Below are 27,592 nucleotides of genomic sequence, written 5' to 3'. Positions count from 1 at the left end.
GTAACGCTGCTCCGAGACGTTATTTAGCTTGTGTCTCCGTGATATATAGTATATGATCACGAACGCGTCATGTTGTAATATCCATGTACCTGTGTCGTCCGCCTGAAATTTTTCGTCTTAATCAACCTAACCCTCCCCCCCCCCCCTCCTTTGTGTTTTCTGTCTTTCTCTTCCCGGTGTAATCCCTATCAAATGCGCTGTGTATAGTTCGGTAAATAAATAAGCACTGTTTCGTTGTCTGAACACCATGGACACCATCACATCTGAACACTATCAAACTGCATTGATTATCATCAACTCTTGAAATCTTCCGCGCTTGTGCTAAATTTCGTGCTGCGTTGAAACCGCCGGCAATGCAGCTATCGTTGTTAAAGAAAGCCAATGTCTTTTTTGTTGTTGTTTTTTAGCCCCATATTTTTTGCAATCCTCCCTGCTTAAATAGTCGACAAAAATTTGCACTTAATCTGCTACCAACAAATGCCGCTAACATTGCCTGTCGCGTTCGAAGGCGACAACCCCCTATTTCCACACCTCTTTTATCCGGTCCACACGTACGCTTATCGGTGGAAAATGGGGGCTTCGTGACGGAGGGTGCGTAAGCAATGAAACATTTTCTTACAATTGCATGAGTAATATGCACGCGCACACAATGTGCACTTAACGAACGACTCCGTCCGGGTGACGTCAAGCTTTTCTTTGGAAACGCATTAGGCTACGCTGCGATGCAGCTGTGTTCGCGCGCCAGAAGTTAGCGTAACGCACGATTTACGCTTCTCTGGGAGCTTTTGTTTCGCGTTTCCAAGTAGTGCAGCGAAGGCGAGCTTTCCTTACTGGACGTCACAAAGACGTATGGCGGCCATGGCTCAAGAACATCAGCCAAGCGGACGAAAGGAGAAAAAAAAATGACCAACGTCATAAAGTTGTTGCCCCGCATGAATGTCGCAACTCATTTGTTCGACTCGTCGCTACGACTTGTGCCTACGATTGAATCGTTGCTATGGTAACTTAATATGCGTACCTCGAAGTCAGGCGTGGAAACAGCTTTCACTGTGAACGGTAACACCGAGGCCATGCTTTTGATGACCCTTACTATAACCCCTTTCACCATTTGCTTCATTTTTCAGACCTGCTTTAGGCAATGTATGTTACACACGTATATATGTGGTATAGTTACTGTGTCTGTCTAGTTCGCTGTATAGTGTAGCCTAATAGTTAACAAGATAAACGTGTACGTTCGATTCTATTATACTAGGTTCTGGGTTCCATTACTTCGAGGTCGTCTACTGAAGCACCCTTTGAGATCACTTTTACTACGAGCATTGAGTGTAGAACACAGCTTTGCACAACTGCAGCCGCTCAGTTACGGTGGGACTGACTGTATAGTACGTGGATTTGTACAAATTTATTGTTAGCGCCTTCAATAGTTTGGTATTTCTGAAGTGCCAAGCATTCACAGTTTTCTAAACACAGCAAGCCAGTTAGTCCCTGTGCGCATGCGCAATCGTGGGGAATATCTTACACTTATAACGCAAAGCGTCGTTGAAAATTATCCAGCACTTCCACGTCACAAGGCCGCTTGAAGCCAGACGGGCGAAGCTTGTGCAAACACATGTACTGTCCATCATACCGTACTGGCTGAACCGCCGTACTTGGAGGTTTTGTAGACATTAGCGCCACTTTCGTCTAGTAAGTTTCGATAAAACATTTGTACCCAGAAATTTCGGACGTTGCCTCTGCGGCCATTTGTCAAACTTCACACCAATGCACTGGCATGACTCAATGATCAGCATTTTAAAGATGACATTTGAAAAGGCCGCCCTGACTTTGAACAACTTTCAGTTGGAAACGTTGACAGGACATGCCCTTCTGATAACGTGCGTATTTACTGCACTTATTCGTAACTTTCCTGCTGCGCTATAGCAGCGTTTTAATCCTGACAGAAAAAAAAAGCACTGCTGTAACACAGCAGAGACGTTACGACTAAGTACCGTAAATACGCACGGTAATAAAAAGGTGTACCCTCTCGACGTTGCTAACTGACAGTTGCCGAAATTGGGGTAGCCTTCTAAAATATTATTTGTTCTGAAAACAGAGCCCGTTGAGTAACGCTAGTGCACTGCGGCGAAGTTCGACATGTAGTGGAAGGGGCAATGAGGAAAATTCCTGGACATGACATGACGCGAACCGATGGTCACTCGCGTTGTGAGGCCGCAGAAAGGTGGTAACGATGTTTGCAGCTGTTCAGTTCGTAATGAAGCCTCAAAATTTGAACTAACGATGAACAATAACAACATTAAGACACGTCTGTTGGAAATAAACATATATTCAATTCAATTCTATTCGGACCTCTGCCGTAAAATTAATTAACGCACGCAGAGTGAGTATGTGGTCATGTGGGGGCGGAGGGATTCCTTTTCTCTTGACAATTAATTTGCAAAAAAAAAAAAAGTGAGGCTGGGCGTATTCCTGGTACACCGGACCTTTCCCAGAGGGGCCACCCGATCACCGGAAAGCTGTCTACGACAGGTTGCTGTTACGCTTCTTCGGTCCCTGGGTACCCAACTGGTTACCACTGTTGCACATTGCCTCCTGCCCAGTGTTGGTAAAGGTGACAAAAAATAGCTTAGTGACATGCAGCTTGCATGTCACTAAGCGCCCCGCAGCGTTTTGTCATACCTTCGAGCATGGCCTCCGTCGCTGTTACGAAAGCACAAGTCCAAGGAGAAAAAAAAAGAATTTGCTCCCTATTTCACCCGCCGACCTCTCCGCACTTATATATATGTATATACATATATATAGCCAGACCGAGCGCTCGGACCGGTTGCGCGATAAATACAATCAGCACAAATCCAAAAACTAGGACAAGTCGAAAGCGACCGTACAGGCTGCGTTGTTTCGCTTTCAGGTTCGCTTGACATTTGCAACAGTGGGCTGAGGCTCCACGATGGGCGCATTCGGGTCCAAAACCATGCTAGAAAGACGAGCTTATACGGGACGATTGCGCGTGACATTTTCTATAGTGGTCAGAATTAACACGTGTTTCCGAGCAGGTTTCTTTCGTCTTTTTATCTTGCTGCCGTTTCAGTTTACGTTGATGGCACGTAGGCATAGTCGCGGGGCACTCGCAGTCGATGACGCAGACCACGAAAGGCCGATTAGCTGGGTTTCCACGAGAAACGTCCAGTTGCCTCATCTGCAGCGAGCGATCAATTGCGTTCTCTTTAGTGTTCCAGTCGCCACCGAATAAAACTGCGCGAGGACGCGAGAGAGCGCTTTTCGACCGTTACTGGCCACGTATAGAGGATGGGTACATGGTTCCGTCTTTATGCACGACCTGATGTGGAAAAGGGCGCGGTATGCTCGCAGGAAAAAAAAAATTACCTATCGCATCGAGAGTATATACTCCAGAAGACATTGGAAAGAATGCCGTAGCTTTTCTTTCTTCTTTTTTTTTCCTCCTCCTTTAGTGTCGCAGTTGTTGGCGGACAGTGACGTGACCTGTGGACTCGGCGGCTTGCGAAGCTCACTAGGTTGCGAGCGGCGTTCTAAGCTTGAGCCTGGCTTTCCAAGCGGGTGTCGCCGTAATGCTTGAACTATAGTATACGCCGAGTGGTACTCTTTTCGCGATCCATTCCGCCTAACGCGCTGTACCAACCAGCCTCTCTTTAGGTATACAGAGCGTGGTCACTCCAGAGCCTGCATGGGTGTGACGGTGAGCACCATCGCACCATCGCATGGCGCAAGAAGCACGATGAGCCTGTCTATACTCGCCTAAGCAGCGCACGTCAAGATTTCATTTGGGCGATGTTTCCACATGCACTTTCTCTGGGCAGAGAAACGGTTTGCAGAGGACGCGCTTCGGGGGCTCGAGGAACGGATTTTGCAGTCTGGTCTTACGCGAGGTTGCAGTTTTGCCACTGTTCTCATTATTTCTTTTTTTTTTTTTCTTCCGTGTGTGTGTACGGGTGTACAGTGCCGACGCTAGCGTATATCGCCGGGTAGCGTGCATGCGCATGCCTTCAAGTTGCGCGCATGCTGGGATGCACACTCACACACAAAAAAAGAAGAAACGAGCGATCGAGTGAGAGGGCCGCTGCTTGCACCCACCGCACTCGCCGGGGTCTGCGGCGGTGCACCAGTAGCAGGGACGCCGCGCATCCAGCACTCACACCGAGATGGCAGGTCACCGTCTCGCTGGCTGGCCGGCCCGGTCGATGAGGCGGCGTCGGAGCATGGCCGCCCCTGCAGTGGTCGCCGGTTCCGCTCACCCCACACACCGGCGTTTCGTGGGAAAGCCGCACCGCACGCGCGCGCACACACACACGTTACGGCTTCGCTTCGGCACGGGCCACCACCGTTGGGGCCCCCGAGAAAGAAACCGCGCTCACGACCCCGGCCGCCGAGACGTACGCGTCCCCACTGGCTTCCCGGGCCGCCGGTTTCCGGGGTAACGGGTAGTGTGCAACGCGCGCGAGCCGCCGCGATCGATTGCGAGCGGCTTCGTTCGTGCGGAGGAGCCACCTGCGACCCCCTCTCCCCCCCTTCCGCCCTTCTCCTCTTCCCCACCCACCCACCCACCATCAGCCCCCCCCCCTTCCCCCCTTTTTTTTCGGACGCCGCAACCTTCTTTGCAAGAGTGGTAAGATTGCATAACCGTTTGTTCTCTCCCGTGTGCACTCCTGTGCACCGTGGCTGTCCAGTCAGCGGGCGGCTGCTAATTGCGTTTCGTGGTACAGACCGCACGTCGCTGCACGCTCGACGCCTCGCGCGTCACTGACGTCTATAATCAGCCCGGATTCCCAAGAGTGCTCGCTTAAGGGCAATAACGTGCTGTTAGGTTAGTTGGTTTGACGCAGTGACCTAGTTCTCGGCGTTTCAAGACGAGACGGCACAGAAGAGACGAGCACTGGCTCAGCGCTTTGTCTTGTCTTGTCTGTTCTATTTTGTTTCCTGTTTGAGCAGAAGAAAGAAAAAAGATAATAATAACAACAAACATTATACTTATGACCACTGCAGGCCGGACTCTCTCAGCGATCTCAGATCAATCACCCGTGGCTTGCTCCACATGACCTCATGGGGGTCAGCCGAAGAAACGGCATTATGGTAAAGGCAGTCGTGTCCCACGCTACACGTGTTCTTTTAGTCAACGTGCTTACACGTGTTTTTTTTTTATTCAAAATGTGTTTTAGCCAACGCCCGTCAACACGGCTACACGCGTTCTTTTAGTCAACGCACATGGCGCACAGCTGCCCTGGTGACGGGTCTCGTGGGCGTTCGAGACGTGGGGCCGCGACACCATTGCACGCGTGAAGGGTTCATGAGCAGCGCGGTTCGCTCTCAGAGGGACCCGGGGTGAAGTCCATTGATGAAGCCCGGTGGTGAAGTCCAGTGATGAAGCCCGGTGACGAAGCCCGGTGGTGAAGTCCAGTGATGAAGCCCGGTGGTGAAGTCCAGTGATGAAGCTCGGTGAAGGAGCCCGGTGGTGAAGTCCAGTGATAAAGCCCGGTGGCGAAGCCCGGTGGCGAAGCCCAGGGGTGAAGTCCGGTAGTGAAACCGAATGCGCGGTGCAATCACACTTCTCCACCACGCAAGCATATTTCGCCGGAATGGCCTGCATGTAGGCAAGTCAGTAAATCTGGGGCAATGCAGAATGAGAAACGTGGACTCGTTAAAGCTAAACAAAACGAATTGGTCATACTAACGTCTTACAAGTCGTTCAACTGAGCCTCAAAGCAATGGAAAGTTTAAATGCTCGAGAGTATATATATATATATATATATATATATATATATATATATATATATATATATAATGTATAAAAAGATCATGAGACATTCCACTCCGTGAAGGTCGTTGACGAGCGAAGCTGTTTAGCACACGACACGGTGGTGACACATAATTTTGAACAAAGGTACGAACTTATTTATTTCCTTGATCGGTGGTCATTATTTCACTCGCAACTGCAATCACATTCTTTGCTAATGTCAAGTCGATGCACGCACGCCGCTGAGTGCTCGGTTGGGCCGGATCGGTGTGGCATCGCAAGGGACATGTCTTCAACGCGGAACTCGTAAACCGCTCCCTTTTCGGTACCGACACATCCATATTGAAATCAATGGCAACAGGGGTATAGTGTCATCGCAGCTAATTCACGCAAAGTGAGTAGCCATGAACCTTACGCATTGCATTCTTTGCCTCCTTACGGGGGTATGAGCCATTGATGATGACAGTTTTTGACATGCTGTTCTGCATGTTGTATGCGCGATCAGAAAGAATTTTAGCACTGTTCGCTTCACTTTGCTTGTAGCCTCTGCCTTACGGGGCTATGAGCCATTGCATTTTTTGCTTGCCTACAGGTGTATGAATGCTTACAGGGGTATAAGCTGTTGATGACGATAGCTTTTGTTCACGGAGAACAAAAATGCACGGAACCCTAGCCCTACACACATTCGCTGTAAAAAAAAAATGTGCATGCTTTACAAGAGCAATGCGTGAGCCCAGTTGTGTGTGTGTGTGTGAAGTGATTTTAGGAAAGGAAACGGAAGAGATGAGTGCAGCGCCGTAACTGTCTCTCACAGGAGGACACCTCAACAGCACTGCACGGGGAAGGGGGAATGGGAAGAAAAAGATGAAGGAGAGAAAGACAGGTCGAACGTGGCAAGGGGAAAAAAATGTGAGTGCGGGGCTCAGAGCCGCGCTCTCAAGTGCGTCGCATTACAGTAGTCTAGCAGTGCCGAAAGAGCGTGCTTCACGATGGACGAGTGGGCTGCAGGGAACAGCAGCGCGGTCGCCGTATCGTAAGTCAGTCCCAGTCGCCGATAGATTGTACACAAGTCCGTGCGCTCCACATCGAAGGCAGGGCATTGTTGACAAAGGCGTCGTGGTACAGGCGACGGGTATTCGCTGCGTGAGTTGTGCGCGGCTTGCGGAGTAGCTCACGGGGATGTCACGTGTTTGCACGTTCTGAGCAGCGTTCACGTGCTGTGGCACCGTAGTGCGTGCGCTCTTTGCACTTGCACGCAAGCCCCCTCCAAGAGTGCGATATTGAATGTCCCACAATGGCCCGTCTTTTGGAGCCTCCGTTATTGGGTTCAGTCGCAGAAAATGTTTGCTTGGCAATCCAAAATTACCTAATCGAAACCAGTCGATTACCGTGTTAGACTGATCGTTCTCCCTCCCCACCGTAGCTTTTATTTCTTGTCTATTAATAGATTTTTTTACGCGGTTTTCTTATGTTTATTTTTTTTTTCTCCCCACACGAAACGTTTACTTTTTGAGCTCCAACGTTCAAATTGTTGACTCCCTTGTTTTTTATACACCTACTTAACCACCCGATTCATGGCCAATCCCCCACTGTGGGTATGTGCGACAGCAGCTCAGGACAACAACGACACTAACGGCCTTCGCCCGCTCCATTCAAATGTTGCGCATAGAGTGCGCATTTCGGCGCGCAGCAAACAGCACCGCACGATGTTCGTCGAGGACGCGCACCAGCGACTGGCCCCGTTCCATCGCGGTGGCGGAACTGGACAATCGAAGCGGCCGCGCGTCGCCACTGGCGGGAGTGCATGCCTGCCACCATAAAGTGTGGCACACCAGCTCCGCTGTTGAAGACAAGCTGCCAACTAAGCACTTAAGAGTTACGACACGGATGACGTCATTTAAATTTTTATTCGGATATTTTGACGATACGGAGGCTCGAGGAGGTTTCCTGATGCGCAGCCACGTGATCCGGTTGAGCAGTCATAGAAGAAGGCGCTGGCTTAGTGCGGTGGCGCCCGTGGGCGAACAACGTCGTTGCCAACGCGTGTAGGTCAGTGTTTCGGAAACTGAGGTTCATTAACCCCAAATGGGTCATGAAACTTTTGTTTGCGCGGGTTGTTGGGGAGGGTGGGGGGGTTGAGGTCATGGGGGGTCCACTATCATTATCACCAATGACATCAATGCATCTTACCAACTTTTGACGTCAAGCTTTATGCTATCCACTTCCGTCTTCGCACTACTTCGTTTGTCGGTGTGAGACGACAAAATTTTGTCAGGAAGGCAGCCGAAGAAATGCTGTCGCATTTAAAGGCCGCGCATTAAAGGCTAAACTACATCCGTTTCAATAAAGTACACTATTAAATCAATCCTTGTTAGGAAACATTAACAAACATTTTTGGTAGCTCTCCCTGCCGCTGTTAATTTTTTTTAGTAAATTAAAATGTATATGCATCAGCGTCACTGAAAAATGTAAATTTTCAGAAGGCTTCTTTATAAGGTGTAGGGTTATGGTAGGTTTGGCACTACTAAAAGGGAGGGGCGGGGGGTCACGTACTGAAAGTGTTTAGAAGCAGTTGTGCAGGAAGTTTGAGCGCACACGCACTGTTACTCGCACTCTTGTTTTCACTTGCTCGTTTGAGCTGCTGTGACGTCATCGATCAGCTTCACTAGGGTGGCGGTCTGGGAGATTTGGTTCTCCATGACGTTTTCTTGGTATTATAACACCACAGAGAATAAGTTGCGTCGACGATGCTCTAGCTCCTGTTTCTTCTTGTTCTTTCTTAATTTTTCGATGACTCATTCTCAGTTGCGGTAATGTCAAGGATGAACGAGTCAAGAATGTTGAAAATGAGTCACTCATAAATTAGTTGCCTTAACCATGCCCGCATCTCCTGTTTCTTCTTGTTGTTTCTTAATTTTTCGATGACTCATTCTCAGTTGCGGTAATGTCAAGGATGAACGAGTCAAGAATGTTGAAAATGAATCACTCAAGAATTAGTCGCGTTAACCATGCCTGTATCTCATGTTTCTTCTTGTTCTTTCTTATCTTATTCCCCCCTGACTCATTCTCATTTGCGGTAATGTCAAGAATGAATCAGTCGGAAATGTTGAAAATGAATCATTCAAAGAACAAGCTGCGTTGTACTGTGCCTGTAGCTCCCGTTTATTCTTCGTCTGTCCTTTCTTTTTTTTTTCTCTCTCTCTCTCGTCTCATTCCGAGTTGCGAGAATGTCAAGAAAACGTTACCGATAACCACACGTGGCGAATGCTGCTATAGAGCGTGCGTTCGCATTAGGGGCTTTTGGTTGGAAGTAGATCGTGCTCTCCTTTCCGCTCGGCGTGCGTGTGGTCTACGTTCGAGGAGGAGGGGGAGGAGGAAGAGGAGGAGGAGGAGGCACGGTCCGCCTCCGAAAGGTCGCCCTGCACCTGGCGTCCCCGCGTGCACGAAGTGATCGGGCAGGAATCAAGCCGTCGTGCAGCTGGCGCTAGACGGGGCAGGCGCGAATGGGGCGAGCCACAACAGGCGGGAGTGGATCACGTGCTCTTCGCATGGGGGAGGCGGGGGAGGGGGTCCGTCGTGCGCAGGCACGCGACCTTGTCTTTGAGCAGTTGACCGCTTGGCCCAGGGGCGGTGGCATCACACACACACGGCGCACCCCTAGAAACGTCGTGTGTGTGTATGCACTCTCAATCCCATTATACGCGCAGGCAGACCTGCCAAGTGGAACGTATACTTGCATCCTCTTACCCCGTAGAACTGGCGCGAAACGATATTAAACGTGAGCATCGCCCGTGTATACCTGACGCGGTCAAAAAATTAATCCGGAGCACCTCAATACGACTCCCATTTCTGGCCCTTGCACCATTAAACAACACACATCGAGCGATCGAAAAAGTGAATCCCGAGTCCCCCACTACGGCATGTCTCATAATCATATCGATGGTTCTGGCACGTAAAATACCCAGAATTTAATTAAATTCGATTCGCTTTCGCCGCTATTCGATCCGCATTCGATTCGGTCTCAACACTCGCCATTCGCGCACGCATATACTGATACGTTCACTCCAGTTGTACTGACCGCAGCTGTCTCGAACCGCGACTGTACACTGTAAAACAAGTTACATCCTTAAATGTGAGATAGGGTGTAATTAGGTCTATAACCATTACACGCAAAAGGTAGTAAGGGCGTGAGTTATAACCCGAATCGCGCCCTTATTCACGTTTAAGGGTGCAAATTATTTTACAGTGTATAGCTGCCGGCACTGCGGCTTACACGTGATCGAGAGCATCGCTTCACATGCAGCGCGGGTCAATCGTGCCCCCAGATTGGTGGCTGCACGGGCTGCAGCGCAGGGTCACAACCACAGGTCGGCAAACTCACTCAAGTCGACTCACTCAGACTGGAACCGACCTGTGAGCCTGTGAGTTCGAGCGAGTCCGGCTGGGTTATAATTTTGGTGAGCCTGATCGAACCTGGCTTTATTGCGAGAGGAAGTGAACAAAGTATGTAACAGCAGAGATGGAGATGATGGGAGTCGCCGCATAATGTCACTGCTGGACATTCAGAGCTGCAAGGCAAACCAGAAACACGTTTTCAGTATGCGCCAATGTCTGAAAAAAAGAGAGAAAGAAAGAAGAAAGGAGGATGTAACGACACGAAGAATACGCTGCAGTGCTGAACAGTGGTACACGAACCAGCACTGGGAATTGAGGGTGATTTTTCTTGATTCGATGCAGAACTTTTGCAAAGCGCGCATACGCGTCCGCAAGCAACGTACATAGAAAGCACACTCACGTGTGGTTATACATCGTTGCCTGGCATTTCCTGAGTATTGCAACGCCAGAACGTAGGTTTTATTTTTCGTAATACAATAGATGTACCAGGTTCGTAGATGAGAGCGGCATAAGACGCGGTGATGTGTTTGTACAAGTCGAGCTAGCGAGCTGCTAGATAAAGCAGAGATAGCGAGCTAGGTAAGGTCGAGGTCGGACTCAAAACGGCTCGAATGCATTTTAAGATCAACAATTAGACGGTTAATTAACTGACACGGATATATTAATTAGGCACGTAACGGCGCATATTATTTTCCTACAGGTTCTCAATTTGGCACACGAATGGCACATACATAAACGCAAGCGGCATCGTCGTACAGGGCCTGTGCCCCCCCCCCCCCCCCAATCTTCCCGCTATGTCCCAGTTCATTGTTAAACGGAGTACAACTAGCGCGAATTTTCCCTTTGGCAAGTTCACAGCCGTCGAACTTTACAACAAAAGATTTCATCTTTAAGGGGGGGGGGGGGGGGGGGGCAGGTGATGATGGCACTGGAACCTTTCTAATACGTCAGTGCAGTGCATTGGCTATAGCTTTAAGCCGGCATCGTGCAGCTGTAGAGCTATTCATCTTGGGTACTAGGTGCGAACACACACAAGAAACAAGGAAGGAGACGCTCTGTCCCGTCTCCTTCCTTGTTTCTTGTGTGTGTTCGCGCCTAGTACCCAAGATGAATTGTGACCAGCTCGCCCAACAAGACGTCCTTTTAAGCTGTAGAGCTAACCAAGTGAGAGCAGTCACAGTGGGGTGTTCCCTTTAACAGTGTACCGCAGTGTAGTATAGTATAGCTGCGCTACGCTCGGCGACAATGGGTACCTTGCGAGCGCATCCTGGGCACGGACACGAGCAACACCAGACCCAGCAGGAGCACGGCCGTGATGATGGCGTAGCCGGCCACCTCCTGCACGCTGGGACACTTGTACGACAAGGGGTCACTCCAGTACGGCTGCCGCTGCCGCTTCATCTCCAGCACGTAGTTGGTGTGCGCCGGCTCGCCGGGTGACAGCGACGCCTTCTTGCCGCGGGGCTTGGGGGCCTCGGGTCCCTTGGCCTTGTTGCGCGCCGGCTCGGACTGCGACAACGGCAGGACGGCCGAGGCGCCGCCTTGACCCTGCTTGTCTGGTAGGGCTTCCTTCGGCGTTTCCAGAAGTTTCTTCTCTTCTTTGCTGGGCGCACTTGCGGAGCTGGGCTTCTTCGGGGCCTCGGTAGCGCCCTCGGGCGTCTTCAGCGGTACGGCGCCACGCGAGAGGAGCGTATCGATGGCAGCCATCCGCAGGGCGGCCGACTGCGAGGCCGCTTGCGCAATGTCCCCGCCGGGCCGAATGACCGCCGGGGCCATGGTCGCCGCCCTGCCGCGTTCGTCCATCTCCTCGTAGAATTCGTGCTTGAACGACTCCTCCGTCTGGAGCACGCGCGGTGCGGCGATAGGAGGCGCCGGCTGCGCTTTCCCAGCATCGGCTGCCGGAGGAGGAGGCTCCATCTTCTCGGACTTCGCACCTGCCGGCTCTGCTGGCGGTGCAACGGCATTGGTCTCTGGCTTATCCTTGAAGGACACCTCGCTCTTCTTCTTATCCGGGGTGTGTTCCAGCGACTTGGCTGAACTGCCTCGGCTTCGTGGACGTGGTTCAACGAGCCGCAAGACGAAGGACGGTTGCATCTCGGGTGGCGCTTCTTTCGACCCGGCCGAAGGACTGTGTTTTCCGGGGCCTTTGGAGCGGACTGAGGCACGCGACGACGAAGAGTGCTCGCGACCTTGCGTTATGCGTATAGACCAGTCGGGCGCATTGTCGAATCCGTGCGAGGGTGGTCTACCGAAGCCTGCCGCCATTGCTTGCCCTTGTCCCGCGCCGGGTGGCCCACAGCTTCCTTGCAAGCCTACAGCCACAGAAGGTGGCGTGGGCATTCTCTTCGGCGGCCGCGAGATTAACTGTGCGGCCGTTGCTTGTTTAGAACCGCTGGGGCCGTACAAGTACTGGACTGACCAGTTCGTTTCACCGGCGCCTGCCGGTGACTGCTGGACACTCAAGACCGGAGGCGTTCTCTCGCGCGAGCTCGCGGACTTGCGCGGGCCAGGTGCGCCAGGTCCATCTACCGCCAGTTGCGCAGGCGACGCAGAATTAGAAGGAGAGTATTTAATAACCCACCGAGGACCACCTTCCTCCTCGAAGTACAGCTCCTGTGGCATCGGCGAGGCTTGCACTGGCGGGGGCTCTCGGGATCGGGTGGCTGAGTGCTCTCGCGACTGTGTGGCCGCATGCCCGTGTGGTCCTCTGAGCTTGTACTCGTCTCTCTTGAGGGCGCGCTCTTTTTTCGCTAACCAGCTCTGATAACTGCTGCCCTGGTTGTCCTGTCTCGTGTCCTTGCGTCCCGTTTCGCCTTCGTCCTGCTTGTCCCCGCTCCGCGAGGAGAACCAGTTGAAGATATTTGAAAGCATGCTTCCCCTAGAGGCAGGCTTTGCCTCTTCTTCTTGGCTTTTCTCGGCTACGTCTTCGGAGCTGCTGTTCCGCCGTCGGAACTTTGGCTTCGGCGGCAGCGGAGGATAGCCGATAGGCGCCGGTGGCATCACAGGAGGCGGCGGCATCACAGGCGGAGGGGGTAATGGTGCAACGACATCTGGCGACCTTCTCCGAGGCGACGATTTCTTGTACGGTCGGGGCGCTTCGTCACACGAGGACCTGCACAGGTCACACACGGAACTGCAGCAGCTCTTGGACTTCTTTGCGCCGGCGGCCTTCTCGGAAGACGGTTGCTCTTCTGGTCCTCCGAAAAGGTTGCACACGGACTGCCAACATGACGACGGGGGGACTTCGCTGACCGTGTCGCGGGACGGCTTCTTTGACTTTTCGCCGGGAAACCGTCCCGCGGAACGGACGCGCCTCTCTGCGGTCGACGAAGGAGCCAGGGACGATGCCGCCGTGTCGTAGGAAGTAGAGCGGTGCATCTCCGTTCGAGACCAACGCCTCTGCGTTCTCCGGGCTCCAGGGAAACCGACCCTTATCTTTGCCAGGAGGGCGTTGTCTGTGTCGGTGTCTGCTTCGGCGCCGCTGAGCACAATGTCCGGCGACGGCGTGCTGCGCTCCTCCGAGTGATGTCTCCGCTGTCGTCTATCCGTCAAGGTACTTGACCTGCCGCTATGTTTGGGGCTGGGTGCTGTCTTTGCGGACGCTCGAGGTGGGGACCCACCACGGCTGCGCTGGCCTGTGTAGAAGGCCTTTCGGGCGGGGCTTCCGCGCGGGCTAGGCTGACTGGACTTTTTTTGGTGCGTCTCCCACGCGAAGCCAGGCTCAGGTTCGGCTTCCCTGTTAGGACTGCCGCGCGGGCTAGGCTGAGTAGCCTTCTTTCGGCGCGTCTCCAACGTGGCGTCAGGAGACATGGCTTCTCTGTCAGGACTACCGCGCGAACTAGACTGAGTAGGCTTTTTCCGCCGCGTCACGCACGCGAAGCCAGGAGGTGCGGCTTCACTGCCAGGACTGCCGTGCGGACTAGACCGCATAGACTTCTTTCGGCGCGTCGCCCACGTGAATCCGGAAGGCACGGCTTCGCTGCTGGACACTCCTGGGATGGCGATCTTCTCGCTCCCCTCTGACAGTTTCCCCTTCGACGAAGCGCGACTGGCGGAGCTCCCTTCCGTCTGCGTGTCCATGGAACGAACCGGGCGTGCCTCCCGTGGCACTCTCAACTGGACACCTTTTCTACTTTTGCTTGTTCGTGACCATGAGAACCAACTCTGAGGCTCGGTGTCGCATTCGTCTTGACTGGAGTTTTCTTCCACCTTCGCGACGAAGATATTGCGCAGTTTTCCGTCTCTGCGCTTGGCCCCACTGCCCGTCTTCTCCTTTGGCGGCTTCTTTCTTTCGGTTTCCTTTCTTTTCCTCATCTCGTTCTGCTCCCACCTCGCGTCTTGCTCCTGGATGGCCTTCTCAATTTCTACGATCTGCTCCTGGACTCGTTTCTCCAATTTCGCCACGGGGTCCTCCTCGCTTGCCGACCCCCGCGACGAAACAGCGTGTGCACTCGGTGCGACGGATTGGGTGCCTCTGGTTTCGTTCGGCGGAGACTGCGTGGACGTAGCATTTAAGGGCATAAGAACGGGACTGAGCTCGTTCTCCGAGTTCATCACGTACCCCACCGTGAAGGTGCTGCCCACAGACGGCGGTGGAAGCGGAGAACGGGCGCGCTTGCGTCTTCGCTCGCGGTGGCAGCAGTGCGGCTCGCGCTTCTTCGGCTGCTCTTCCGAGCTCTCCTCTGGTCGCGAGAAGGCCCCCTTGAAGCAGGATGATAGTGGGCAAGCCGTGGCTCGCTCTGAAGAACTCTGTGCGCGAGCAGCAGGTGGCGAAGCTGGTGGCCCGACACTCTGCGGAGGGCTTGTTGCCGGCATTTGTCCATAGTATGCCATCTGGACTGCAGCTGGAGGCGTCATTTGGGCCGTCTGCCCCAGGAAAGGGGTGGCAGAAAGTGGCACTGCTGTTGGGGCCGCCAGTTCTGGGCGGAAGTTGGGCATGTAAGGGGGACAGACAAAATTTTGATTAACGTAACCAGGGTAGGACGGGCTTGTGCCAAAGTTTGGCGACAAGAACGACGCTTCCACGTTTCGTGCGTGGTCCGGCGGTCCTCCTACCGGCGCCCAGGGTTGCTGAACTGTTTCAGTCTGCGTTCTCACGCGCGTGTAGCTGGCGTTCCTTGTTTCGCTGTTACTGTCGTCTATGTCCACGTGTGTTTTGACTCTCGGGGTTATGACACTGGGCCGGCCCGTCGCCGTTGTCGTCGGCGCCACGCAGCGTGCGCTACCACCGCGCTCCTCCGTCTGCACTGTCTTCGTAGACGTGATCTTTTCCTGCGATGGTCGTTTCCTATAAACTGCCGGAGACCGTACGCTCGGCGCACGCGGTTCGTTGGCGTTCTCGTGACTCTCGAACGTGCTCACGCTTTCTACCCGAAGAACTGCTTTCTTCCTCCTCGTCCGGTACTCCTGATCTGGTATCCACCAGCCTTTTGCTTCGCTAGTCGGAGACGCAGGCATGGTATCTACGAATGGGGCGGGCACGGGCTCGAACGCCGGATTCTCGTAGCAACCACCATGCCACGAGTTAACAATGCTGGGAACGTACGTGTTTCCCCAGTACTGACCCTGCAAGTTTGCTGGGGTGTAAGGCCGTTGCTGAAATGCATGCGTCATCCTACGGGCGGGAGACACGCTTCGTCTAGCGCGTGGACTCGAGCGCGATCCGTAAGCTTGACCCACTCTGATGTTCTGTTGCGCCGATACTGTGGTTCTCGGCCCTACGTACGGAACGTCGTGCTGTCGGTAGACGTCCTCGACGCGACGACTTTTTCTCGTCGCACCTGCTGTGGAAAGCCTCAGTCTGCCGTACGGAAGCTGTCCGCGCGCGAATTCGGGCGATCTGCGCCGAACCAACGGCATTCGAGGAACCCCACCGGTTGCCGGCGCGACGATGGCTTCGACACCAGGATTTCTTGGGTAAGGCACACGTAATTGAGGCTTAGGGGCACTGAATGAGGCTTGAAAAGCACCACATTTCGTGGCACCGAGTTCTTGGTACACGGGAGGCTCACAATAGCGGCCGTAAGGCAACCAGTCCTCGGCACCAGCGTGATAGCCAAATTGCCCCCTGTAAGGTGGCCCCAAGACTTGCTCGGCGCTTCCGGTACCTGGTGCTGCCATCGAGCCGTTTGGACCCAATGGGTTTTGCTGATCTGCAAGGAAATTGCTATTATCTTCGTTGAAATGCAGCTGCCTACCTATTGCAGCTGTCCGAGTGAAGTGCTCATTTCCAAAGTTTGACCCCAAAGCATCGCCAGTGTTTCGTAATATCCCGTTGGGTGCTGGAATGCCGAGGGCACTTGCAGGACCCGCGGATGTCTCAGACTTGGTGTGGAACTGCGCCGCTTGGTTAAAGTGAACACCGTCTACCTCCAACGAACTGCTGGACGACACGCTAACAGCTCCAAGCCTTGACATAGCAAGCGCGGGTAATGGCGACTGAGCTTCGCTGGAGTTGTGTGCTGTCTCGTAGGCAGTTTCAAAGTCCATCATTGAGTGGGCAGAAGGGAAGGTCATGGCGCTCTGTCCCCGTTGTCCTTGAAACTCTACGGAAGAAGGGTTTTGAGCGGCGTCCGGAACCCAGTGTGACACTGCAGTATTCTCTAAAAATCGGACTGTACTTGCCCTGTTTCGCGGTGACTCGAATGAGGAACCGACCAAATTCAGGGGGTCTTGAAGTCTCTCCTCGTAAAAGCTACCTATTGGTTGCCCGGGCTGGTTCGAACTGTTGTACGTGGCGGGATTAGAATTGTCGAATGAGCTCGACCCTTCGATGGAGCCAAACAGTTCCCTGGAAGGTGTAACTTTAAGCGTCCGCCGAGCATTTCTTCGCCGGACGATTCCGTCGACGTCTATATCTGTGCTGCTCTCTTCTTCATCGATAACAGAAAGTAACGGTCGCGTCGTGCTTTGTAGCATTTCGCTAGAAACATTCAGCTTCGATCTGCCGGCTGCATTGCTTTCTGTGTGTAGATCACCGACGAAAACGCATCGGCTGCTTCCTCCATTTTCATTTTGCGGTAGGTTTTGTATGATGAGGCCTTCCATGATTGACGGTGGAAGTACTCCGGACGATCTACTGGAACGCGGCACCAAGTGGCTGACGCTCCTGACTGGGAGAAATTCTCCAGATCTTCTTTCCGCAAAACCACACGCAGTTCTTGAAGATTGACGACTTATGTCATTGCCTGAAGCCTCCTGAGGTACTGCAGTTTCAGACGCTTGAAACCTGTCTCTCGAAGAGGGCAAGTTTTGCACGTCTCTGTCAGTGAGGCCGATTGTTGTCGCTGAAAAACCAAATTCTCGTCTAACCTCGTGACTTGGGCTGATGCAGTCATGCAGGCTCCTGTTGGAGGACGACTTGAAGTCAGGCTGGCTGCGTTTGGAACGATTAATACTGGGCCGCTTGTCCAGGGACTGGCTAGATGCTATAGCTTGACGATCCTTGTCAGTGAGGCCGATAGTCGTCGCAGAAAAGCCGAATTCAGACAACCGGCTTGTGGATCGCGTGCGGTCACGTGACAAACGATTGCAGCTCCAACGCTTGTCCAGTGAGTGGCTAGGTGCTATAGCACGACGGTCCTTGTCCGTGAGGCCGAAAGTGGTCGCCGAAAGGCCGAACTCGGACAACCGGCTCGTGGGGCGCAGGTGGACATGCGACGAGGAGGGTGTGCCCGATTCGCGCACGGGCGGCAGGGCTTGGCGCTCTTTTTCGCTGAAGCCAACTGTCGTGGCCGAAAAGAGGAATTCTTCCCTCAGCCCTGAGCGGGCGCTGGCCCTTGATATCCTGTCCAATCGTTCCGACGACGCAACGTACCGTACAGTTTTGGCTTCTCCCAAGCGGCGACTGCGAGACGATGCGACCGCGGTACCCGCCGGTTCGTCGCTCTCGTCGACTGACAACTCACGCAGAAAAGGGCCGCCGGCCTTGTTGTCTCCCAAGCCGTACGGACTCGACAGACGACCATCCTGATCGCTACGCGCGACGCTCAATACCTTGGTCAGGCATCCCAGGCTAGGAACGTTCGCTTCGGGAACTACGGCAGCGCGGAATGTTTCCCTGCCAGCGACGCGTTCGCGTTCGACGTTCTTCAGCGACGGTGGCACTCGGTCTGCCGGTCGACCCTCGGGCGCCGGAGGCTCCGCGGATGCGGATTCCTTACTCTTTGCGTCATCGCCACCCTGTTCCGTCGTCGCCGCAGTCGCGGGGTTCGACGGAGAAGACCCCGTGTGCGGCGGATAGTCGGCGTCTTCTTCTTCCGCTGGCGGCGCCACGTCGCGCACCCGATGGGGGTTGCCGACGGCGGCCATCGTGAAATCGTGAACGAGACTCGCCTTGCTGGACGTGGCGGTGAGTATCTGCCCTTCCAGGTGGATGCTGGTGCGACTCCTGGACGGGGCGACGCCCACCTCGAACTCCTCCTTACCCTCCGGCGACTGGTGTCCGGTCGCCCTCACGCGGATGTTCACGTCACCCAGCGACTCCTTGGGTCTCAGCTGAACGATCGAAGAGCCCGAGTGCGCCTCCGCCAGGGTCCCCGCCGTCGTAGTTGTGGCGTCGTTCCGCGTGGCCGCGGGAGTCGTGGGAGCTAGCACGTTGATCTTGGAGCGGACTGCTTTGGCCGCCACGGCCGCTCCTCCTCCGCTCGCTTCGTCTTCGTCTCGTCGTGCTGCGTCATCGTGCGCCGCGTCGCCCGAGGCTTCCGCTGCTGTCGCCGCGTCGGGAAGCGGGCCGTCGGCGGCGCCTTCCGTCTTGCTCGAGACCCAGTGCACCCTGACCGAGCCCGTAGGCGATCCGGTCACCTGACGCGTTTCGAAGGACCACTGGCCGGAAACTGCGGGACGAATGGCCGTGTACTTGTGGCACTGCTTGCGGGAGAAGTCCCTCGCTTCTTCGATTTGGATCGCGATCGAGTCAGCGCCGCTTGACGAAGCGCACTTCGCGGCGGGGACGCTCTTGTCGTCGCGGTCGGCCTGCGACGAGGTGACAAGACGTGAGGATCGCTCCTAGAGGGAGCGTATATGTCTTTACAGTAAATGAGAAGTCCCGCGACGTTAGAAGAATTATTCCTGGGTATTGACATGGAGAGCTACGTTAACAGACTAAGCGTAAAGAAAACGTACAGCGCAGGAACACGAGTCAGATACACGCAGATGTGGGGAATATAATTGCTGTCGCAGTGATTTTAGCACCGCAGGAATTGATTACGTATCCTGTTTTATTTTTTATGCAAATTTTGGTGTACCTACGCATAAAGACACTTCGCTTGGGACGAGGAAACATTTACATTGGACAACAAAACAGATGAAAACGTCAGACGAGCACGATGTACTTGTATGCACATATCCGGGCGTTAAAATATTGACGCTTATGTTATATGTACCGACATAGTACTGTGTGGCGTATTAAATGTTTTTGGACACGTTAAAGCGCGCTTGATTCTCCCCGAAAAAAAGAAAGTTGGTGCTTTATTTTATTTGCAACATACTGCAGTCCGAAGACTAAGCAGGGGTACAAAAAGACAATACAAGACAGAGGACAAATAATACGGTCGATAATGTACACATTCCACGGCAGGCAAGGGTACAAAATTATTATTGGGGACACCCCACCCCTCCTACCAAACTGCACTGCAATAACGAAAACACATTTCATGAGCTTATCAGTAAAACGCAAAATATTGAAGACTTTGCATTTAATGTCATTCTTTCTATGCAGCTCACCAGAAGAGAACGAGAAATCTTCTAATTACCGTAACTATGTACTCCAGGTATGATGCCTTCTTTTTCTATATAACTAGGTGGCACAACTATGTTTGCGACGCACTGGTCCTCAGTTGGCCGGGAAGCTCCGACCTGCGACGTTGATTCGCAAGTGCCCACCTGGTTGCTTCTCACGGCTTGGCCGCTGGACGCCTCGATCACCTGTGTGACCAGCTGCCTGTAAGCTATCGCAGGTTGCGTGCAATGACAAACACGCGTTGTCGACGGTGACTCAATTGCTGAAGTGAGATACGAGCTGTGCCATAACGGGAATTCTTTTCCACTACTTGAACTCGCGAGTATGAAAATATTGTAGCCGTTTTAACCTATAGCTGTGAGATGCGTAGCTCTGCGGACTGAGCGATGACGTGGGGAACGCGCCGTATCCGCGGAGTAGCTCATGGTGCCTGTAAAGCAGAGGTTCCCGCGACCAAGCCTTTACTTCCATCCTCCCCTTTTTTCTTTCCTTGTTTCTTCCTTAGAACTTTGCGCGGGAACAAGCAATCCTAAACTGCGGTCGACTCTGCCAGAAGCCGAGTTCAGGCCGCGCTTCGTAGGTTCTTAGGCCCATGGCCCTGCGCAGCAACCTGCTTGACGTACCGCAAGTCCACATCCGGAGCCTCGTTCCCAATTTCGGCCAGCTCAGAATACGGAACCTCCCCCCCCCCCCCTCCCTTCTGATATCGAACAGCGCGTGACCGCACACCCCTCAGTCTCTGAGGCCATGCTTTATTACACACGCTCAGAAGGCTCACCGTGCGAGCGGCGCCTCGCGGCGCCTCTTTCGTCCCTTCGAGCAGCCCTACGTCGGCGGCAGCCAGCAGTGGGGGCCAGGCGCCCGCGGTGCCATCGAAGCTCAGGTCGGAGCACGCGTAATCCGGGAGCTGTGGCCAGCCTGAAACGGGCAGACGCCGTGCCTCAACGGGATAGTGCGCTTGGAACAGTGCCCCGATCCCGGGTCGCAAGGAAGAAAAAAAAATATGTATATAGATTGGATTCTGTCGTTTTACGTGCCAAAACCACGGTCTCATTATGAGGCACGCCGAAATGAAGGGCTCGGGATTCATTTTGGCCACCGGAGCTCTCTAACGTGCACCCAACGCACGGTACACGAGCGTTTTTGCATTCCACCTCCTCGATGGGGATCGAACCCGCCACCTCGGGGTCAGCAGCGGTATTCCATAGACACTGGGCTTGCTTTATTTTATCATTATTATTATTATTATTATTATTATTATTATTGTTGTTGTTGTTGTTGTTGTTGTTGTTGTTGTTGTTGTTGTTGAAGCCACTGGGCTACACCGCGGCGCGTCATGACGCAAGGTATAGGCAGCCCGTTCAATGTGTCCCACGCAAGGCAGAGCCGCATATACTACATAGCTACATATCCCCTTCAGGCGCCAATTAATTCTGTCAATTGAAAATTTAGTTTCACCACATCCGCCACTCTCACAATCGTGAAAGACGTACAGCTGCAGAAACGGATTACGAATTTTTTTTTATATTTCAATTCGTCAGGGAGGTTTGCTTGCCGTTCATACCAGCATGCACCGTGCGGAACCTCCCTTCTGATATCGAACAGCGCGTGACCGCACACCCCTCGACCTCTGAGGCCATGCTTTATTACACACGCGCAGAAGGCTCACCGTGCGAGCTCAACGTTACAACTTCAAGGTGTTTGACAGCGAGAGCGTATAGGCAAATGACAGCGAAAGAGGCGACAAACTAAGAGGTCTTTTGTCGTCCTTTTTTTCTACGTTCGGGCTGTCAACAATTATGGATCAGCACGAACTAGCCCGGTCGCATACCTCACTACAATTTTAAGAAACTGGTGTAATTTCCACGAACGAATAGAGGCTATATAGTAAAATAGACTATGGAGGCCAAAATGACTGACAGGCTGGGCACGCGATGCGTCAGCTCACCGCCTGCTGGGTTATCGGAAAAGCAACTGACGTCCTTTCGCGCCGACTTTAGGTATAGGTTGTATAGCCATGGCTGTGTGACATGCACATTTCCTGCTACTACATGCCTATGTACTCCCTCTCTTGCCTCCGATAAACATTTGTTGAAAGTTAGAGCCAGTTAGAGCTTGCGTGTCTTGCCTCCTCTGCCCGCGTCTTGGTTTTGAGCTGTACTCAATCAGCAGTGAATGATTGCCGGAGCAGGCTCATAGAAGAGAAGCCAGTACCTGTTTTGCACGTTTCACGAACGTTGTTAAAGCGCCCTTGACACCTACAATGCTTTTTAAGCACTGAGAGACGAAAATGTCGAACAGATTACCAAATTTGTTCTTGTGAAGCAACGTGATTTTAATTACCTTGAACAATACCAGCAGAAGCGTAGCACCCGAAACCTTGTGCTGTTCCACGTTTACATTCCTCAAACGCCGCCGCTTGATCAGGCGAACGTTTGTGAATGAAATAGTTCAAGTGACCGTCGTTGCTGTCTCGCAGGTTAATTTTATTTTTCTATTGAGTTAGAAAAACAGGGAAAAGCGAAAGGCTCAATTTTTTTATTGTTAATTACAACTGCGTGCAGCCAATATAGACGAAGAAGTCATGGGAGAGCTATAGGAGAAATATTAACTGTAGTTTTAGTTTAAGTGCAGAAATAAAATTAAAGTTGTCGAACGGACAACTTGCACGGCTACCACTGAGATACAGCGACAGCCGTCCCCTGTGGCCACTTTCCTGAGCATTAATTTGTGCATGCGTAGTATACCTACTTGGTCCTGAATATGTTAGCAAGCCTAACTCATGGCCATGCATGGCGGATGTGGAACATGATTTCAACTACATGCGTAAGGCAGTGCGTAAGCTTATGAGCTATAGGCAACCGGGCAATAAACACTCGTATGCTACCTCATGGCAACGAGGGTGCCAAAGTCGAGGCCCTGGCTACGCGATGGAATACAACATTTCTGAAGAAGGAAAGATGTGACTCTACATGTAGAATAAATGGAGCAAGTACAAACGTGCTACGTGAACATGGCAATGAATTACACATGTTTACATTGTGTCCAATGTCTACACTCTGTCCCGTTGTCCTCTATTGTGTGCTGTGTGTCGTTTTTTGGCGCCTTAAAATAGTTGTACTCAAACCAACAAGCATTGGCAAGATGACGAACTATGCCATGGATTAATGCTAGCATGTAAGGATGCTCGTGGCGGGATGCTCGTATCACGGTTGGGTAGGACGACTATCGCGTGGGCGCGATCCCTCCACATTCACACAGCTCAATGCGAAGCAGGACCAGTACTCACAGTAACGTCTTACGCTATATAACTGTTCGTAAGAGAAAACACCAGCCAGTCTTGATGCTAGACATATAATTAGGGAAGACAGCTGGCGAACGGCGAATAGCACTTACAAACTAAAAGGTTTGGGGGAATCAGCCCCAGGGTCGGAGTTCACAGAACCTCCTTGCGATTGTTCGTAAGAGAAAATTTCAGCCAATCTTGGTGCTGGACATGTAATTAGGAAAGGCAGCCGGCCATTGGCAAAGAGCAATTACAAACGGAAAGCTTGGTGAATCAGGCCCTAGATGAATCGAATGCGCGGTGCCCTACCTACGGTACACTTGAAGCCGAGCTGACTATACGCACCCGTGCCGACATGCATTCCAGTATTTTTAGTTGCATGGTCGAGCTGCTGCGAGCGCAATGGTGAAACACGGCATTTGAGAATAGCTTTTAAGAACGCCGCCCCCCTACCGCTCTGTAGTGTACGCGGTTTGTTCGTGCTCGTCTCTATTTCTCTCTATCTCCCCCTTCCGCTCTCTTTCTCTTTTTATTCCCCTTCACCCTTTTCCCCCTGCAGGGTAGCCAACCGGAACTGCCTCCGGTTAACCTCCCTGCCTTTCCATGCATCCCTTTCTCTCTCTTGAGAATAGCTGTTCGTGCGAAGAGAAGCCGACGACTGCGTAACACGTTCAGTGAAACTGGCCACCCTACTTCGGGTGTGTAGCGGTTGAGAAAGGGGGGGGGGAGGGAGACAAAGTCGTGGCACTCGCATTGGGGTTGGCCACACTAGCGAAGGGGAGGCGCACCGGGCCCGGGGTCCAGCTGTGCGAGCAGCGCCGCTTCATCCTGCAGCGACGCGGCGGCCGGTCTCACGCTCAGCGACACCTGGCGCCGGATGGTCACCTCGCTGCTGCCGGCCCGCTGGTCCTCGCGTTCGCCGCCTGCGTCGGGAGTGAGCACCGCCAGTTCGTAGGGCCGCGTCCTCGAATGAGCTTCGTCGGAAATTTTGGTTACTCACTCCAAGAGGTAAAACGCCCATCCAGGGAGCATTCTACAGCAAGAATCTTTAAAGAAGGGTTTGGTGTTAGTAGCCGAGATAGAAGGCAATAGAAATGCCGTTAAGCAATGGTTCGAGGAGGCCAGGCACTGTCGCCGCAATAAAGCAAAGCCACCTGGACAGCACGAGGCATGCGCGGCCTGCTTTATTACGCCATGCTAATAGGGCCGACTGGCCATGGAAATACTGCCGAGTAATGCTCGGCGATTTTGACGTCACCGCTTTTTGTCATGCCTGGCTTGACAAGAGAAATTTCGGCCCTGCTGGCGTGACGTCATGTATACAGCGGAGCGTACAGGCCTTGTGAAATAGCGGCGCAGGCTCTTTCCCGTTGAACAGTGGACTATGGCGCCAGCAAGCAACGTTCCTCCCTTGTCTTCTAACCCTACCGAAGCCGAAGGCCCGCCTCCTCTTTCGTCGCAACTATATACCACCTCTCCTTTCTTTCTTCCTTTGTACTTTTAAATATTTCTTTCTTTTTGGTCTTCCTCTTTTTCTTTTTTTTTCACGGCGCATTTCCAGACGTGGTTCCGCGCTCTCTACCTTTCACGAGAGTATCTGAGTTCGCGCTGCTGCTGGCTATTTGTGCTCATCGGCCACCTGCGTGTGACGCGAAACCGCCGCGCGTGTGACGTCATCTCGCTCGCTGGCGGAGCGACTCCTCCGACAAGAGGGCGTGGGGTTTAGTTTGAAGTTTCAGCAGTTTCTACGGCGTACGTGGAAGTAATACGTTGCAGACACCATCATCACGCGTGATCTACGCACCGCGCTTGTCTGTTTACAATGCCCGAACCCAGCTGACGGGCCCTTCGAGGCGTCGCGCCTCTTAGCCGTCTCTTTCAACAGCGCGCTGGGTCGTGAAGTCAGCTTAACTCGGCACCCTTTCCCGCCGGTGTCTGACTGCCTTTTTATTTTATAATGAACCTCGGCCCAACGGCCCGGAGGCTTCTCTGTTAGACATCTGGACACAGCACAGCAGCCTCCGTTGCAGGGCAGCCAGCAGTTGTTCGGGCGTGTTGACAACGTGGCTACAGCCACGGTGAAAAAAAAAAAAAAAATGAAGAACGCTGCGTACCGCGCCATGGAGTGACAGTGCTCTCGCCTATCAGACATGGTGCAATGGCAATAAAAATCAAAGAAAAAAAGTAAGAAAAAGGCTTCGAACTTATCAGCTAATTCGGTTCCAAACAAAACTAAATCCTGGGATTTCACGTGCCATCATCACGACCTGATTATGAGGCCTGATTATGAGACCTGATTATGAGGCACGCTGTAATGGGAACTCCCGGATCGATTTTGACCACTTGGGATTCTTCAACGTGCACCTAAATCTACGTGCGCGAGCGTTATCTGTTCTTTTCTTTTTTCATTCTGCCCGCATCAAAATGCGACTCGGAATCGCCTCCCCGAACTCGTTCTTAGAAGCGCAACGCCACACATCAACTGCAAGCTACCGTGGCGGGGCCTCCTGCAAACAATATCTGTAAAAAGATACGCATATAAAACGAGATAACCGAGTGACAGAAGTTAGGGAGTTGCGGATAAGGCGTTGCAGAAACAGTTTTCCTGCAGCTTTACGAAACAATTCGTGCACTTATCGGTTCCTCGAATGGCACACCGGTGAGCGGGTGCTTCGGCGGACCAAAGCGCGGACGCGCCACACGGCAGTTTTCACATGGCCCGCCGCGTTACAACACCATACAAACACACCGAGCGCAATGTCGGCAACGTATGCACGGCACGGTTTGCAGCCACTCACACGGATCGTCGGCCATGGCAGCGGCCCACCTCACCCAGCGTTTGGTTTGGTTTCGCGCCTGGCGTTACGGCTCGACCCACTACGGGGCGTCGGCCATGAATTGGGGCGGTAGTAGGGGAGAAAAAGAAATGAAGAAAACGAAAAGGAAATTTTGTAAATTAAAGAAAAAAAAACAACGACAACAGAGGGATAACGATAGTTGGTAATATTAACTTTAGGGATATATTTAAATAGAGGTGCCGTTAAGCATGTTGCTGTTAACGAGAAGGGTAGAAATTTGGCCTTGCTGGTACGACATGCTGCAAATGAAGCTCAACATACACGGACAGAAGGAGATTACAACGCGCGCGCGATATGCATGCGATGTGGTGGTATACGCAGGGTGTTCCAACTATCAAGCGCAACGTTTTTAAAAAAAAACATGGCCCGTTCTACGCGAATACAAGCAAGTGCACATTGTTCGAAGTCGAGTATAGTAGCCGCCACTAATATTTTGTTGGTGACATTCAGTTTAATAATTCAGCGCAATTAGTTCTTATCCTTCGAGTTATCGCTCTTAATACCGAGCTGTCAATGAAGCATGTGTAGGAAATTGAAAGAAACTTGGAACAGGAATATTCTCAGCCAGGTACTTCTTGCCTCTATTTTTTTCGACTGATAAAAAAAGCCCGCGAAAAAGAAAGAAATATCACGTGACTAACCGTCCACCAGCACTTGAGTTACTGGCATTTACAGTAACCTCTAGCCCGCACCGAAAAGCAGCGCCCTCAAGCAAGCTCCGTAGCAGTTAACATAGCCGGCGATTTATCATGGCCCGCGACAGCGGGGCACGACAGATCGCCCACTAAAACTAACACGAGCGAGATTGAGCAGATGAGATTGTCGTGGGGAAGGCTTGCTATCAATGTGCAACTGAGAGTTTGTTTACTACATCTAACGGACTCTCGAATGCGCGGAGAGAGAGAAAGAAATAAACGTTTCTTGTTCGAAACAGCGTCCCGAGCGAGGCCCGGTGTCACCCTGAGGCGGGGAGACTCCTTAGTCCAGGAACCCTCTGGCTTCGACTGCCCTCTTGGCCCTGGCGACGAGTTGTCGACGGTCTTCCAGGTCCACGAGGGCGATCCTGGCCTCCCACGTTTAGAATAGGGGGTCTTCGTTTGCTTGTTGTGCTCATTTCGCATTCGTTTCCGGTTTCATTCCGCTGCCTTCTTGCCACGGGCATTCCAGAAGAAAGTGTGCCAGGGTGTCGGGTACGTTGCAGAGTGGGCAGAGTTAGCCGTGTAGCGTCGGGTAAAGGTGGTGCATCATCGTTCCGCGAGTGTAGGTGTTACTTTGTAGGCGTCTGAGAAGAAAAAAAATGTACCAGGTGTAAATGCGAACTTAGTAAGGCTCACGTCGTGGCCGGGTGCATGTCCTGCTGCCAAATGTATATACGGCTCCACGAACAGCGCGCGACTGCTGCCCACTGTGCACATGTACTGACACACGGCGGGCTGCGAAGGGGCCTCACAGCACTGTCCAAGAGATCTTGCGGCGTGCAAGAGTTCTATTTAATGTTTTGTAGAAGCAGCGGATGGCTCTTCTCAAGCTCTCGCGAAATTATCTAATAC

At 52.6% G+C, this 27,592-nt stretch overlaps 2 protein-coding genes across 2 annotated transcripts in view; both read right to left on the bottom strand.

Annotated features, from left to right (window-relative positions):
- The window catches only part of Nrx-1 (Neurexin 1), a 42,214-nt gene extending 37,745 nt beyond the window's left edge, over positions 1 to 4,469 (bottom strand). Inside the window, exon 1 of the mRNA XM_050180630.3 lies at positions 4,108 to 4,469. Within this exon, the coding sequence (XP_050036587.1) occupies positions 4,108 to 4,158 (51 nt within the window). The 5' untranslated portion in view covers positions 4,159 to 4,469. The remainder of the gene's footprint in view (positions 1 to 4,107) is intronic.
- A 5,496-nt stretch (positions 4,470 to 9,965) lies between these two features.
- LOC126533520 (uncharacterized) lies at positions 9,966 to 25,998 on the bottom strand. The gene is made up of 5 exons (XM_055071896.2): positions 25,983 to 25,998; positions 23,973 to 24,107; positions 20,677 to 20,816; positions 11,413 to 19,165; positions 9,966 to 10,375 (listed from the first exon to the last, which is right to left on the bottom strand). The coding sequence occupies exons 1-5, from the start codon at positions 25,996 to 25,998 to the stop codon at positions 10,359 to 10,361; spliced, it is 8,061 nt and encodes a 2,686-aa protein (XP_054927871.1). The 3' UTR covers positions 9,966 to 10,358.
- Positions 25,999 to 27,592: the final 1,594 nt, after the last annotated feature.

The sequence above is a fragment of the Dermacentor andersoni genome, chromosome 7 (genome assembly GCF_023375885.2).
Source record: "Dermacentor andersoni chromosome 7, qqDerAnde1_hic_scaffold, whole genome shotgun sequence".
NCBI classification, from domain to species: Eukaryota; Metazoa; Arthropoda; class Arachnida; order Ixodida; family Ixodidae; genus Dermacentor; species Dermacentor andersoni.
Note: the sequence above shows the minus strand (reverse complement) of the source record. Positions and strands in the feature narration are given on the sequence as shown.